This window comes from Nicotiana tomentosiformis, chromosome 9, assembly GCF_000390325.3.
Source record: "Nicotiana tomentosiformis chromosome 9, ASM39032v3, whole genome shotgun sequence".
In the NCBI taxonomy this organism is placed as follows: domain Eukaryota; kingdom Viridiplantae; phylum Streptophyta; class Magnoliopsida; order Solanales; family Solanaceae; genus Nicotiana; species Nicotiana tomentosiformis.
The window spans coordinates 776,951-794,855 of NC_090820.1; the positions used below are offsets into that span (position 1 = coordinate 776,951).

General features: G+C 38.7%; 1 protein-coding gene across 1 annotated transcript; it reads right to left on the reverse strand.

The window, feature by feature from the left end:
• Nucleotides 1-13,639: 13,639 nt before the first annotated feature.
• Nucleotides 13,640-14,053, reverse strand: LOC138899515 (uncharacterized). The gene has a single exon (XM_070186041.1). It carries the CDS (start codon nt 14,051-14,053, stop codon nt 13,640-13,642), a length of 414 nt encoding a protein of 137 aa, XP_070042142.1.
• Between the last annotated feature and the right edge of the window lie 3,852 nt (nt 14,054-17,905).

Genomic DNA, 17,905 nt, shown 5'->3' on the forward strand with positions numbered 1-17,905 from the left:
CCAATGATATTTAAATCATCAACATACATGGTGATTATAACAAATTTAGATCCAAAACTTTTTATAAAGATACAAAGACAAATTGAATCCTTCTTGTACCCTTCTTTTAACAGGTACTCACTCAGGTGACTATACCACATGCGCCCTGATTGTTTCAATCCGTATAAGTATTTTTGAAGCTTTATTTAATAAATTTCTTGGAAACCTTAATATGCTTCAAAACAATTTAAATCCTTCAATGATTTCCATTATACGCATATCACGTTTTTCTTGTATTGCCAGATTAAAACCTGAAATGACGACATCTACCACAGGAGAACATGTATCTATATAATCAATGCCAGGATATTTACAAATTTTCTTGTGACACAAGTCGTCTTTATGTTTATCGACTTGACCTTTTTTTTTCCGCACAAGAACGCATTTATACCTCCACTGGCTTTATACTTTCAGGTGTTGAGACTATCCGTCCAACTTCATATTTTTCAAGTGAAATCAATTTTCATTGCGTATTTTTTAGTTGGTCAATCATTTATCTGTCTAAATTTCATGATAGATTTGAGCTCAAGATCCTCGTCAATATTAATAATATTGAGCGCTACATTATATTAACAATATCGTCGATGATCATTTTATATCGGTTCTACTATTACCCAATAAAGACATAACTTATTGAGATCTCTTTATCTTATTATTTTCAGGTACCTGAGCCTTTCCCATGAGGTCTTATGAAGTGCTATATCGTGGTGCTCTTCTAGAGCACTTGCCTCCTTATTATGACAATCTTGAACATTTGCTCCTCTTCTTTTTTAAGGAGTTTTATCTTTGGAACCGATTAGTCTATTATGCTTCATGCATGCCATAGACTCTATTCATTATGAACTTTATTTTATTTGGAGCATTAGCAGCTGAATATGATATTTAACTTTGGGTCAGCAAATACGTATGCAATATTTTGCAAATGAATTATCCCTTGAACTTCAAGTTTACATTTTCTCATACGAGGATCTAGATGTACTCATAATAATTCATTACATGCATTACTTTTTCAGCTGCCCATTTTCTTCCCATATTGTTGGGATCACCGACACATATCCCTAACCTTATTTGGGGATCCATCTTTGTACATTGTGGTGGAATAATTAAATCATATAGCACATTCATATTTCTAGATAAAAATTATTTGGTTCCTGACCCTGAACCGATTGTGATAGGGAGAACTTATCTTAATTTGGCTAGATGCATACAAGTGTTGTTGTATATTAAATAATACATCACATACCAAATTTTATTTTGGCAATTTTGTTCTCATAACTAATGGTTTAGCTATAATTGGAGGCATACAATTTCTGCTAAACCAACTTGGATTTAAACCAGTATTATCAAGATAAATAATCATAATTTATATTTTGGAACTGTGCTCTAATAATTTGAGCAATCAATCATGCAAAGGTCAAACTGTAAGTTGATAACAAATGCGCATGTGACCAAAGAATAGATACATCTATTAAAATCATATAATAGTAAACAGTCGACATGGCAGGTGACTGGGCCCATATATTTATTACCTTTTATTAGTTCCAGAAATCAAAGGATTCAATCCCAACTTTAACTGATATATCATGAGAATAAGCAACACAAGAGAATTCTTGAAGAATCTTATATTTCTTCAATATATGTCAATGTAATTCTCAATTAATTTTTTCGCATTATAATTGAACCGAGATGGTCAACCGGTCATGCCAACTAATATTTATTTTAGTAAACCTCTAGTTTACTTGTGACATATAATTCCATCATCATGCTTATATTTGTGTAGTATAAATAGAAAAAAAATCGGGTAATCTTTCATATTTATCCGTTATGATTATAGAAATATGAAAATATTCAATATTCCTTTCATTTATAGTCTCAATATGCCAACCACTTATTGACTTATACATTTGAAACTCAAAAAGTTTCTTTTGAGACTTTACAATATCAATGTCGTGAATACTTTTATTCATCCGGGTAGTAATAAATTAATTTTTTCGGAGCTCTTAATAACTTTTGTACTACAAGATCTTTTGTCACACTATTCATATAGTAAATGTATCCTTCATGGAGAAAATTATATCATAATAAATTGTCATTGTCAAAATCATCATAAGCAAAGTCATTTTTTTTTTGCTTTAATTTTGCCTTTAATAACCTTATATAAGGCACAACAAAATATTTTTTGGCGTATCACATGTACGCGACCAATGACATATTCACGTAACCACACAATAATATTTATTCTCTTTATTTCACTCAAACCTCCCTCGGAGGTGAGTTGTGTGGTATTCATCCAATCATGCATTGCATGTCTTTATTCATTATTTTTATCACATATTACAACATTCACCTTTAGGAATGGGTCCGTATTCTCAATGCTTATCACAAGTCACATTCTCTTCAATGAATGTATCATAATCGGTGGCGTGCTTTATTATTTTGCATACCAATTTGATGGTAAACATTGTCTTCGCATTTTGAAGAACTATTATTATTATTATTGCGAAGGCAATGTTTACCTCTTGAGTTAAACTATTCATAATGTTATTTGGATATAGTTCTCAACAATAGACTTTCGTTTACTCAAATCAGCTAAGTAATTAATGTCAAACAGATATATGAAAATACAAAATAATATTAAAAATTCACATGTGGTCTTTGCTGCAATAAGCTTACTTCAAAATGAAAGTGATATGACTAGGAATAATATAGTACTACTAGTTACCATGCACTTTTATGGAAACTAAGTATTATGCTCTCTAGAAAAATAAAGAGATATAGCAGAACCTTTAATTGAAAAAATCATTGGCAATATTTTTAACATTAATGAAAAAGTCAATACTGGAATGACTCTACCATATTGTTGCCTCCCACATCAGTTATAAAATAGGAGCAGTTATGTTTTTTAAGTCACAAGAAACTAAACCTTTATTTATTTATTTAATGGAGTGTACTAAGAATATCGTGTACAAATAATAAAAAATTAGGTTGCAGAGATACAAACTCACTCAATTTTTTAATATACGAGAATTAAAAGTTTTGATCGTCAAATGCTAATTCAAAATATTTTTCCATTTAGATCGTATATTTATTTATCAATAACGTATGCTAGTTGTGCTATTAAGATTACCCGAGAGAAACTTACCTCACATTACCTTTTCAAAAGTCAGAATGGCGCATGATGGTCAAGCATAAATTTTATAGGAAAATGTTAAGTTAAGGAAAACTTTACATAAGGTTCTTGCTTTTTTTTTAACTAAGGAACCAAAGTTCCTCAAATGACTTTGCAAAAGCTGTAGTAGCTCCCCAATTTCTTGTACTTCTTTTGGTCTTTGGTTTAGTACGTAACTCTTGGTTGCATCATTATATACTTCTGATTCTTATAATAAGATCTATATAACCAGGATACGAGATGAAAGAGATCATACCAAACTTACAACAAATATTAGAAACTCGTTCATTGAAATGGATATTGATAATGCAACAAAATAAAATAAGTAAAATATGGAGTAGTACTTAGTTTACATTTAAGTATTTTCCTTTATAAAGTAAAACACTTAAGAATATGAATGGATTTGTAAGAAGAAAATACTTAGCATTGGAAACTTTCATAACAAATAAAGAACCTATGAGAAAAACGAATAAGAAAATAAATTAATTAAAAAGGATTAGAAAACGTATCTTAAATTAGCATTATATGCCTTATCACAGTGTACTGGTCTCCTCAACCTTATTGTTACTTCAATTATGTTTGATACCATTCTTTGAAATTGCTAAATGAGAAAGAAAAGCTTATCTCTTCAAGATGAATATTAGGCACAGCAGGAACATGCCTTTTATGATGTAGGACAATTTTGTAGATGTAAGTAACTCAATTGATTAGGGCATCGTGCTGATAACGTGGTATAAAATAAAAGCAACTTAGTAAAACATGAACAAGACATGTTGTTATGAAATAAAAGCAATTTAGTAAAATATGAACAAGAAATGGAGATAGAGAGAAGGAAGAGATTTTCTTCTTCAATTGTGTGTATTTTTTTTATCTATTACAAGGCCTTTATATAGGCATGAAAAGTAAAGAAAAATATATTATTGAATATGTCATTAAGCATAGAAATATGTCATTGAATATGTCATTAAGCATTTGAGAAGATCATGGAGGAAGAGTAGACATCCACCATAATTTGATTTTTCTTATAACAGTAATCAAATTATCCAGTCAAATATGTAGATATTCATGTATGTATGTACTAGTCTCTTGGTAAGCAATGTATCTTGTATCATGGGAATTGTTTTTTGAAAAAATGATATAAATTCATAAATAAGGTGGGAGTGGATCGTGGTTGACACTTGACAAGATTACGGAAGCGGGGCTGGCGTGTGAAGATGTATAGGTGCCCTGGTGAGAAGATGTAAAGGTTGGCTATCGTAGGTCTAAGGAGAGGTAAGGTAGGTCAAAGAAGTATTGGAAGAAGTGATTAGGTAGGGCATGACACATCTTCAGCTTACCAAGTACATGACCCTAAATAGAAAGATATGTAGGTCGGGTATTAAAGTACAAGGTTAGTAGGTAGTCGAATTTGGGATACTGTATCTATTCGTATTTTTCATATCAATAGTATTATTATTTCCATTCTAGTGGAGTATTATCTTAGCCTTCGATCTCTATTACTACATGTTGTTTCCCTTTTGTCGATTTTCTTATTAATTTATTATTTTATTATTGTTATTGTTCTTCGTTTATTATTTTCAACATGGCTTCTTTACTATTTTTTTCTTTTTCAAACCTACTGTGAATTGCTTTTTTTTTTTTTTATAAGTTGGGAATTTATCGAAAATAGTTTCTATATCTTTACAAGGTAGGGGTAAGGTATACATACGCATTACTCTTTCTAGACCCAATATTGTGGGAATATACTAGATATGTTGTTGTTTTTGTTGACAAAAATTATATTCAAACAAAATGTTCAAATTATAAAACAACAATTTTAAAAAGCTACAAGTTTCTAAAAATAATAAATGTTTATATTGTTTAAAATTTGGATCCACTCAAGTGGCTCTTCCTCAGATTTGCTCGAGTACTTGCTTCAAGTCTTACCAACTCACAGATTGTTTGGATGGCTGTTACATGTCGTTTCATAATGTATCGTATTGTATTGTACTGTACTGTATTGTATTGTTTAATAAATACAACGCTTGGATAGATTGTATTGTTTACCATCATTTTATGATACCACTCACTAACAATATGAAGAATAAACTTGCAACATTACCAAGAAAAATTAGGAAACAAAGAAGAATTATTGTATAAAAAACAAGATAAAGAATAAAATATAATTATTTAATAATAAAGAAGGGCTAGATGGGAGGGAAAAATAAGGAAACGATGTCACCACATCAAATCCGTCGTTTCATAAAGTGACATTTTTCGTCGTTACGTAATGACGCATTTAACGATACGATACAATAAAATTTAAGTAACAATCAAAACAAACATTGTATTTAAAGTAACAATACGATACAACACAATGGGCAACAACCATCCGAATAATATAATAAGATGTAAGAGTGGGAATTAGTTCACTAAAAACTTGAAAAAGTTCCTTGCGATACTAAGCTACTCTTTCCTATGTTCTACTCGCAAGAGCTTCTTGCTTTAGTAAGACTCTATGTTAAAGTAGATAATCGCTTGGTTAGCACCTTTATATTTATTATCTATTCAAACAAAACCTTCCTCGTTTTAAATACGTGTATATTATGAACTAAAAGTGAAGCAATAAGGAAGAAGAACCCGTTAGTATTAGTGTATACAGTCAAAACTGGTTTCGACCTTCGTATGATTAGTCAAGATTGTAACGTAATGGACCGAAGGTCATCTTCATAATATCGAGATAATATCTGAAGCCAGGGTACCGAGCTCAAATTTCTGGGACCGATCGAATACCGAGCTCGAAGTCATTACAGAGCTCCCGTCCAAATTGAACTATGATCTGAAGGGGTGTCATCGAGCTTTAGAGACAGAGACCAACCAATATTGAGCTTGAGTCGATACCAAGCCTCGAGTTAATATCGAGCTCTAAATATGGAAATCGACCAATACCAAATCCGATCAAGATCGAGCCAAGAGACAAGAGCCATTACGGCTGCACTAAGGGAGAGAATCTCGGTGGGAATTAGGGAAAAACCAATCTATCATGGGATCCCCACTATGTATTTTTAGTTATATCTAAAGTATGATCCCTCTACTATAAGAGGGATGGCTACTATTTCTAGAGGGGGATCCAAGATTAAGGCATTCATACATTCTTATATTCAGAGATTATCCTTTTGTGAGCTTTATGCATTGATTCATCTTACTTGTTCATAAATCATTCTCCATTCAATTCGATTCGTGTTTCATTCTTTACAATCAATATTCGACGTATTTCTACTTACCTTTACGATTTGTGTTAAATTATACCACGTACCCTTAAAACTACGTATAAATTCAACTCTATCCATTTTTTGGGTAAACAGTTTGGCGCCCACCGTGGGGCTAAGGGTAACAGTGGTTATTTGGTACGAATCTCTACAAAACACACCATTTTACGCGTGCTCTTGGAAGTATCTTTGATTTCAGGTTGAAAATGATGAATTCTCAATTAATGGCCCTACCTATCGACAACAAAGTTAGCCTTCAAGATGAGAACAACAACTTAACCCCCGGGGGTAGAAGGCCACTCGTCGATCCCGTTGGAGCTCGGGTCGAAGATCCAATAGACGTTAATTCACATGTGGCCATCGAGGCGAACCAACGTTTCGACCCTAAAAATAGCATTCATGGTGGAACTCGGTCTGTAGCTCAAAATACCCAAAACGAGGGAAACAGAATCAGCTTGCGAATGATTTTTGAAATGTTGCAAGATCAACAAGTAGCAATAGCACAATTATAGAGCCAAACCCAGGCACCGACCAGACTCGAGCCCAGTCCACCCCAAGAAGTCACCCACAAAATGGGCCCAGCCATAGAAAGATCAAATGAGCAAGAATCGGGGACTAATCCCGAAATCGTTAAGATGTTCGAAGAAATGACAAAATGAATAAAGTCAGGAGAAAGGAGGATCGAAGCAAACGACAAAAATGTGGAAACGTATAACTCCAGGGTTGATCAAATCCTGGGGGCACCTCCGATATTGAAGGGCTTAGATTCCAAAATATTTGTACAAAAGCATTTCCCCCCGAGCGCGGCTCCTAAACCAATCCCAAAGAAGTTTTGCATGCCCGAAATTCCTAAGTATAATGGAACGACCGACCCCAACGAACATGTCACCTCTTACACATGTGCCATTAAAGGGAACGATCTAGAAGATGATGAGATTGAATCTGTATTATTGAAAAAATTCGGTGAAACCCTGTCAAAGGGAGAAATGATATGGTATCATAATTTGCCGTCTAACTCTATCAATTCTTTTTCTATGCTTGTAGATTCTTTCGTAAAAGCACACGGCAGGGCCATAAAGGTCAAGACAAGGAAGTCAGACATTTTCAAGGTAAGACAGAAGGACAACGAGATACTGAGAGAGTTTGTATCTCATTTCCAAACGGAACGAATGGATTTACCACCGGTCACTGACGATTGGGTTGTACAAGCTTTCACTCAAGGACTGAACGAGCGTAGCTCGATGACTTCACGACAGTTGAAGCAGAATTTGATCGAGTACTTGGCTATTACTTAGGCCGATGTACATAATCGATATCAATCGAAGATCAGAGTTGAAGACGACCAGTTGGGGTCTAGGCCCATTATTAAAAGGGACATCGACCGAGAACCAAAGTCAAACAAGGATCGATATCGGCTATAAAATGGAGATCGTAGGGGTAGCGAACATTTGCGCAACCTCGTACGAGGCGAAAGGAGAAGTGATCGAGGCCAAGGGTCTCGGGCGATGATGAACAGGAGTGGGTTCGACAGTCATACCGTACATAAGGAAGCACCACGGTTATCAGAGTATAACTTCAGCATCGATGCATCCGCCAATGTGCCGGCTATCGGACGCATCAAAGATACTAAATGGCATCGACCTCTGCAGACCGATCCTGACCAAAGGAATCCTAATAAAATGTGCAAATATATTGGTACTCATGGCCACAGAACGGAAGATTGCAGGCAACTGAGAGAGGAGGTAGCCCGGTTATTCAATAAAGGGCACCTTCGAGAATTTTAAAGTGACATGGCCAAAACCCATTTCAAAAACAGGAATTTCAGTAGACAAAATGAACAAGAAGAGCCATAACACATCATCCACATGATCATTGGTGGGATCGATACCCCCCAGGGCCCGGTGCTTAAACACACTAAGATGTCGATTGTAAGAGAAAAGCGACTTCGGACTCAGGATTACTCCCCTGAAGGAACTTTGTCCTTTAATAGCGAAGATGCAGAAGGAATTATGCAACCACATAACGATGCACTGGTAATATCCGTACTAATGAATAAAACTCAAGTTAAACGTGTGTTAGTTGATCCAGGTAGTTTGGCTAACATCATTCGTCGAGGGTCGTAGAGCAACTCGGTCTATAGGACTAGGTCATGCAACCTTGGTACTAAACGAATTCAACATAGCATGTGAATCTACTAAGGGCGAAATAATCCTTCCAGTTAACGTGGTCAGGACCATACAAGAAATGAAGTTCCATGTGATCGAAGGCGATATGAGATACAACGCCCTGTTCGGAAGACAATGGATCCACAATATGAGGGTTGTGCCCTAGACCTTCCACCAGGTTTTGAAGTTCCCAACATCGGAGGGAATCAAAACAGTCTACGGGGAGCAACCGGCCGCAAAAGAAATATTTGTCGTCAATGAAGTGATTCCAATATCATCATTATCATCAGCAAAAGGATCGGATTCGAAGGAGGAATGGAATACCAAATAGCAATCACAAACATCAGCTTCGACCCAATTAGAGAATCAGAAGACTGACGAAGATGATGAACATGAGGTCCCTCGACCCTTTGTAGTTCTCGATGATTCCGATGCTATCCAATCAACGGTCGAAGAACTGGAGCAAGTTATACTAATCGAATATCTTCCCGAACGAAAGGTATACCTGGGCATGGGGTTAGATCTCGAGCACAGGAGAAAGCTTATTTAATTTCTTATAGCTAACATAGACTGTTTTGCTTGGTCCCATCTTGACATGACAGGGATCCTACCAGGAATCACCACTCATAAGATAAGTTTGGACACAAAGTTCCACCCGGTAAAACAAAAAAGAAGTCCCCAGCACGAGGTCAAACATGCCTTCATCAAAGACGAGGTAACCAAACTTCTTAAAATAGGGTCCATTCGGGAAGTAAGATATCCCGAATGGCTAGAAAATGTGGTGGTAGTCCCTAAAAAGGGGAACAAACTTAGAATGTGTAAAGATTATAAAGACCTGAATAAAGCATGCCCTAAGGATTCTTTTCTTTTGCCTAATATCAATCGTATGATCGATGCCACAGCCGGCCACGAGACTCTCAGTTTTCTCGATGCCTATTCCAGGTACAACCAAATACAATTGAACCCTGAGGATCAAGAAAAAACCTCATTTATCACTAAGTATGAGACTTACTGTTATAATGTAATGCCATTCGGCCTAAAAAATGCTGGCGTAACTTATCAACGCCTAGTAAACAAAATGTTCGAAAAGAAAATAGAAAAATCAATGGAGGTTTATATTGATGACATGTTAGTTAAATCCCTGCGAGCAGAGGACCATTTAAAGCATTTGCAGGAAACTTTAGACATACTAAGGAAGTACAATATGAAGCTCAATCCCGAAAAATGTGCTTAGGGGTTGGCTCGAGCAAGTTTCTCGATTTTATGGTGTCCAATCGAGGAATCAAGATTAACCCCGATAATATCAAAGCAATCGAGGACATCACAGTGGTAGATAATGTAAAGGTCGTACAAAGGCTAACGGGACGGATAGCCGCCCTGGGACGATTCATTTCGATATCCTCGGATAGGAGCCACCGATATTTCTCTCCGCTTAAAAAGAAAAGCAATTTTGCATGGACTCCGGAATGTCAGCAGGCTTTGGAAGAGCAAAAACGGTATTTATTGAGCCCTCCGTTGCTTCATACCCCGAAGGAAGACGAACAACTTTATATGTATCTAGTTATCTCGGAGATAGCGGTAAGTGGAGTCCTAATTCGAGAGGAACGAGGTACACAATTCCGGACTGGGCATCGTACTAAAATCACCTACATGTAATATAGTTAGACAGTTTATTAAAACTATAAAATTGACTAACAATGAGGCCGAGTGTGAGTCCATGATTGCAGGTCTCGAACGAGCTAAAAGTTTGGGAGTTGAGGTCGTTGAGGCTAAATGTGATTCCCTCCTCGTGATAAATCAAGTCAACATGACTTTTCATTATTTTACTAAATGGGTTGAAGCACAGGCTTTCGAGAAAGTTAGAGAAAAGGAAGTGATAGACTTCGTTTGGGACCACATCATATGTCGGTTCGGTATGCCATCCGAGATTGTATGTGATAATGGAAAGCAATTCATCGGAAGCAAAGTAACTAAATTTCTCGAAGATCACAAAATCAAAAGGATCCTATCAACACTGTATCATCCCAGCGGGAACGGACAAGCCGAATAGACCAACAAAACCATCATCCAAAATCTTAAGAAGAGATTGACCGATGCCAAAGGAAAATGGAGAGAAATACTACCCGAAGTCCTATGGGCATACCACACAACATCGAAATCCAGTACCGGAGCAATGCCATTCTCGTTGGTTTATGGCGCCGAAGTTGTGATCCTAGTAGAGGTCGGAGAACCTAGCATCAGGTTTCGATATACAACAAATGAGTTGAATAACGAGACCATGAATACAAGCCTAGAATTGTTGGACGAAAGACGAGAAGTCGCTCTCGTTCGATTGGCCGTCCAAAAATAACGAATAGAAAGGTATTATAATCGAAGAACCAATCTTCGATATTTTAAAATCGGGGACTTAATGCTAAGGAAAGTCACCCTTAACACCTGAAATTCAAATGAAGGAAAATTGGGTCCGAACTGGGAAGGACTGTATCAGGTTCTCGAAATTGTCGGAAAGGATCCTACAAGCTCAGTGTAGTAAACGGCAAACAACTACCAAGCAGATGGAACGTATCACACCTAAAACGATACTACTGTTAAGGTACAACCCTCTTATGTTCATTTATATTTCGAAATTAACCCTTGCAGGTGTTCGACCAGAAATAGGGATGGATTATTTAACTCAAAGTTTTTAGGCCTGAAAGCACGCGTTGCACTCTTTTTCCCTTAGACCGATTTTGTCCCAAATGCGTTTTTCGGCAGGGTTTTTAATGAGGCAACTATTGATCGTGCTAACTTAGAATAATTCAACAGTATCTGAGGCCTCTTTACAATTAACCTCGGATACTGGGGGCATTACCCTCGAATATATCAAATTCGATTATCAAGTTTGATGCAAGGAAGTTACTTCATGGCAACAGGTTTACGATAGGAAACATTATAAAAGCCAAATGATCAAAACGAACCATGCTCGTATAGTTTGATCGATCCCTGGTACAAAACATGAACACATGTATAATGACATGAAGAGAAATTTCTTCTTTACTGATATCTCGTATCTCAGAATCCATCCTCTATTCCATGATCTATTATGCAAACAGGCTTAAGGGCCGACCATTACCCCATAAATCGGGGACTGCCAACCGAAAAATCAATGAAATCAAGCCCCACATAAGCCTAAGGGCTACATCACTTCGAGTTTGAGAAAAACTCTCGCTCAACCATAAAGCCTACTGGCTACATTACTTCGAGTTCGAGCAAACACTCACTCGACTATTAAGCCTAAGGGCTACTCTTATTTTGAGTTCGAGTAGTCACTCACTCGACTACTAAGCCTAAGGGCTACTCTTACTTTGAGTTCGAGCAAACACTCACTCGACTATTAAGCCTAAGGGCTACTCTTATTTCGAGTTCGAGCAAACACTCACTCGACCATAAGGCCTAATGGCCACTCTTACCTCGAGTTCGGGCAAATACTCACTCGACCGCAAAGCCTAAGGGCCACTCTTACTTTGAGTTCGAGCAAACACTCACTCAACTATTAAGCCTAAGGGATCCTCTTATTTTGAGTTCGAGCAGTTACTCACTCGATCATAAGGCCTAAGGGTCACTCTTACCTCGAGTTCGAGCAAACACTCACTAAACCGAAATGCCTAAGGGCCACTCTTACTTCGAGTTCGAGCAATCACTCACTCGACTATTATGCCTAAGGGCTACTCTTACTTCGAGTTCGAGCTAACACTCACTCGACTACTAAGCCTAAGGGCTACTCTTACTTCGAGTTCGAGCAATCACTCACTTGACTATTATACTTAAGGGCCACACTTACTTCGAGTTCGAGCAACCACTCACTAGACTATTACGCCTAAGGGCTACTCTTACTTCGAGTTTGAGCAATCACTCACTTGACTATTATGCCTAACTATTATGCCTAAGGGCTACTCTTACTTCGAGTTCAAGCTAACACTCACTCAGCCTAAGGGCCACTCTTACCCCGATTTCGAGCAAACACTCACTCGACCATAAAGCCTAAGGGCCACTCTTACTTCGAGTTCGAGTAAACACTTACTCGACTATTAAGCCTAAGGGCTACTCTTACTTCGAGTTCGAGTAATCACTCACTCGACTATTATGCCTAAGGGCTAGTCTTACTTCGAGTTCGAGAAAACACTCACTCGACTATTAGGCCTAAGGGATACTCTTATTTCTAGTTTGAGTAGTCACTCACTCAACCATAAGGCCTAAGGGACACTCTTACCTCGAGTTCGAGAAAACACTCACTCGACCATAAGGCCTAATGGCCACTCTTACCTCGAGTTCGGGCAAATACTCACTCGACCAAAAAGCCTAAGAGCCACTCTTACTTCGAGTTCGAGCAATCACTCATTCGACTACTATGCCTAAGGGCTACTCTTACTTTAAGTTCAAGCTAACACTCACTCGATTACTAATCCTAAGGGCTACTCTTACTTTAAGTTCGAGCAATCACTCACTCGACTATTATGCCTAAGGGCCACTCTTACTTCGAGTTTGACCAATCACTCACTCGACTATTATGCCTAAGGGCTACTCTTACTTCGAGTTCGAGATAACACTCACTCGACTACTAAACCTAAGGGCCACTCTTACCCTGAGTTCGAGCAAACACTCACTCGACCATAAAGCCTAAGGGCCACTCTTACTTCGAGTTCGAGCAAACACTCACTCGACTATTAAGCTTAAGGGCTACTCTTACTTCGAGCTCGAGCAAACACTCACTCAACTATTAAGCCTAAGGGCTACTCTTACTTCGAGCTCAAGCAAACACTCACTCGGTTATAAAGACTACAAGGTCTGACTTCGATCAAATTGCCTAAAGTCTCGAACTTATGAAAACTTTCATAAGACATGAATGAAACAAAATCTTCACAAGGCAGAGGATTAAACAAAGATAAGTCGGGAAAGGAAAAGATCTTTATATATATATATAAGAGTATTTACAAGGTCCGATCAGGACCCTACACAAAAAGATCAAATTGGAAAAAACCCTAAGTTTCCTGATTATCTCCGGGGGCAGTCTCTTCTACATCATGATCCTCCTCGCTCTCAGACCCACTCTCGATGTCATCACCATCGTCATCGGAAGCCAAGTCTACAGCATCGCTTTCAAGTTCTTTAGCCTTTAGTATCTCTTCGGTAAGGTCAAAACCTCGAGCATGGATATCCTCGAGGGTTTCCCTCCTAGATTGGCATTTGGTGAGTTCAGCAACCCAATGTACTCGAGTTTGAGCGGTCTCAACTGCCTCTCTCACTTGTACTTGAGCGGCTTCAATATCAGCCCGATAGACGGCCATGATTGCATCCGCATCGGCCTTTGCTTTCTTGGCCTTAGCAAATTCGGAAGCCAACCGAGCTTCGAGCTCCTCTATTTTTCTTGCTTGAGCCGAGCTCTTCTCCTTCATGCCTTGAAGTTGACTTTCGACCGATGATAATTGAGCTCAAGCAGTCTCTTTCTCTCCAGCAAGACGATCCATACCTTCTTTCCATCCTAAGGACTTTGCCTTTATCGTGTCGACCTCCTCACAAAACTGCTCGATCCTCTCAATCTTCTGATGCAGCTGTGTGATTGAAATGTTAGCCACCGTTCCCGAGTCGAGCCCATGAGCTTATAAAATTTTCATTACCTGCTCAATCAGGTCTGTCTAATCTTGATGAGCCTTGGCCAACTCGACTCGAAGATCTTTGATCTCTTCCTCTTTCTGTCCACTAAGAAGTTTGATGGAATTTCTCTCCTCCGAAATCCCTCGAAAGTCGGCCTTACGTCGTCTCATCTCTGCCGGAGACTTGGAAAACTCCTCTTGATGAGGAGCTAAAGCCTATACAAAAAAGAGGAAAAGTTAGGTAGAAAATGGAAAAATATGACATCAACAAAGGGAATCGAGACTTACTCGATTCAGGGTTCGTTGAACCTCGAAGAAAAGACCCGACGAGTCACTCGGGCCGGAAATATCCTCGATACCGGTAAGAAAATCACGGAAGGGGTCCTCTCCCTCATGGGCCCCGTCTACTTCAAGGGTCCCCAAAGCTCGGGCTTCCCGAATCGCCCCTTCGGAAAAAGCAGGGAGAGTAGGCGAGTCTCCGATTACTATTGCCCCAAGCAAGTCGCTTGGGGCGTTCTCCTCAGTTCAAAGAGGTTCAGATATATCCACTGTTTGTTGACTTCGGTGGGAGGCATCCTCGATCTCCAATGACTCGGGGACTTTGCCCGAGTCCTTCTCCGATATCCCCTCAGTTCGAGACGGAGCTTCATCAACCGCCATCGACCCAGCTGCCTTTGGGGCATTGATGGTTTTCTTCACTCAGACCACCAGTATAGACCCATCATTTTCTTCTTCTTCTTCGTCTTCATCCCTTAGACGCCGAACTGATTCTTCGGTGAAAAGGATGGTATTCTTCCTCGGCTTACGAGCCGTCCTTGTCTTAAATTTTGGATCCTCAGAAGTAGAAGCCCTTTTTCTCTTTTTGTCCTTTACCGATTTTGGAACCGGGGTTGAAGTCTCTTCCTCGGCTCATAATCGCATCTTTGCCCAATCCTACACACAAAAAATTGGTTAAGTATAAAAAAGACATTTTGTTCGAATTATCGAAGACATGGGAAAGAGGCTTACCATGCGTTTTAGCCTCCCATCGGCCCTTTGATAAGTCGCGCCACGAGCGCTCGGCGTATGTGGAGGTCAAAGTCAAGTCCCGTACCCAGCTCTTAAAGATAGGAACAACACCGGGCATCCAAGCAACCGCTACATCACGTAAAAGGATATCGGTGAGAAAGAAACGAACGGGCAACATGATAGGAGCTAACAGTAAAATTATACTTATGCTTCACTTTTCATTCCTTGGGAAATGGCATCTTCTCGGTCGGGATTAGGTCGGAAGTCTTCACTCGAATGAACCTGCCCATCCAGCCTCGGTCCTTGTCCTTGTCTATGCTCGAGAACAACACTTTGTTACCCCGACACTGGAGTTTTATTAACCCACCTCGATAGAGGCGGGGGCTGTACAATCTGATGAGGTGGTCGAGGGTGAAAGGCATCCCCTCGACTTTCTTCACGAATAAGCGGATCAGAATAACGATTCGCCAAAAAGAAGGATGGATTTGGCCCAGGGTTATTTGGTATTGGCGGCAAAAATTGATGACAACTGGGTCGACGGGGCCCAACGTGAAAGGGTAAGTATAAACACTTAAAAACCCTTTCACATGAGTAGTAATATCTTTGAGAGAGACATGATTATCACTTCTTTGTTCTCCCAGTTGCAATCTTTTCTTAACTGTTCAAGATGTCCCTCGGTTATCGAGCACATGTACCTCGATACTGGCTCACATCGACCGGGAACTGACGAAGCTTTGTCGATCTTAAAATCAGAAGTAATAACACATACCCCGGGAACACACTCCTCAGGTCATGGCTCCACCGGTGTTTTGTCGTCGGCGGGCCGCGAAGAGGAAGCTTTTTCTTTTTGAGGAACGATTTTTGACGTTTTCGCCGTTTGGATTTTGAAGATAGAGGAAGATGACAAGATTTGGTATTCTGAAGAGGGATTTTGCAGTGAAAATCGCAGATTACGGATGAAGAACTCAGAAGATGCGAAAAAGAACTTAGAAGATTTGGAAATTGAAGATATAAAAGTAAAAAACGGTAAAAAGAGGAGCTATTTATAGGATTGGCAATGACGGTTCAAAATCAGAAAATGGCCGACCATCGTCTGACATGCATATAATGCCTTAGTAAACTGAACCGATGGGACATCTATCACGTACGTCATAGTCGGGCTCGATGCAAACGTCAGTGTATATCTAGTCATACCGTTGGAAAATCATGTCATTTCTCGCCACATTCTTTCGGAGAAACGAGGGGACTATCTGTATACGGTCAAAACCAGTTTCGACCTTCGTATGATTAGTCAAGATTGTAACATAATGGACCGAAGGTCATCTTCATAATATCTAGATAAGATCTGAAGCCATGGTACCGAGCTCAAATTTCTGGGACCGATCGAATATCGAGCTCGAAGTCATTACCGAGCTCGAGTTCAAATCGAATTATGATGTGAAGCGGTGTCATCGAGCTTAAGAGCCAGAGACCGACCAATATCTAGCCCAAGTCGATACCAAGCCTAGAGTTAATATCGAGCTCTAAATCTGGAAATCGACCAATACCAAATCCGATCAAGATCGAGCCAAGAACAAGAGCCGTTACGGCCGCACTACGGGAGAGAATCTCGGCGGGAATTAGGAAAAAGCTAATCTATCATGGGATCCCCACTATATATTTTTAGTTATATCTAAAGTATGATCCCTCCACTATAAGAGGGATGGCTACTATTTCTGGAGGGGGATCAAAGATTAAGGCATTCATACATTCTCATATTCAGAGATTACTGATATTCTCAGAGATTATCCTTTTGTAAGCTTTATGCATTGATTCATCTTGCTTGTTCATAAATCATTCTCCATTCAATGCGGTTCGTATTTCATTCTTTACAATTAATATTCAACATATTTCTACTTACCTTTACGATTTGTGTCAAATTATACCATGTACCCTTAGAACTACGTATAAATTCAACTCTATCCGTTTTTCGGGTAAACAATTAGGCATATCACTTTTAGGAAAATATTAAAGGACCTGCAACTCTACTATCATCGTGTTTACCTTGCTCTGAATAAAGAAAGAAGCCATTATACTAGACTGAGTTTAAGATCTGGAAAATTTTAGTTTCACGTTTGGATTGAATTATTATATTAAACCAAAAGCCTAAAAAGAAAAATGAAGAAACAAATAAGCAAATTGAATTTATATTACTTGCTTGGTGATTATTGTTTTCACTTTGATTAATTGTCCGGGGGAATTAACTTTTAGGTTGTTTCTCCTGTAGAAAATAGAAGTTGTGACATGTGGGTAGTTCTATACAACTGATGTATCAAGACCTTAATTGGAATTATATTGACATAGCTGAAAACTTAAGGGTGTGTTTGGATATTTTCATGAAAAATGAGTGATTTTATTACTTATTTTTTGACCAAAAAATTGCTAGCATATGGTTTAATGGCTTAAGGGATTATCGGGGGCCAATTTAACATTATCAAAACTTGGGGATTAGCTATTGAAGTTAGAAATATTATCCCTCCCCCCCCCCCCCAAACACACACAACACACACACACTTCCAATGACGAACCAAGCCTTTCCCCTCCCCCTCCCCCCCCCCCACACACACAACATACAACACACGCACACTTCCCCCTCAAGAACTTCAC

Coding starts and splice junctions, on each gene's coding strand:
- LOC138899515 (XM_070186041.1), bottom strand. CDS start 14,053: ATGAAGGAGAAGAGCTCGGCTCAAGCAAGAAAAATAGAGGAGCTCGAA.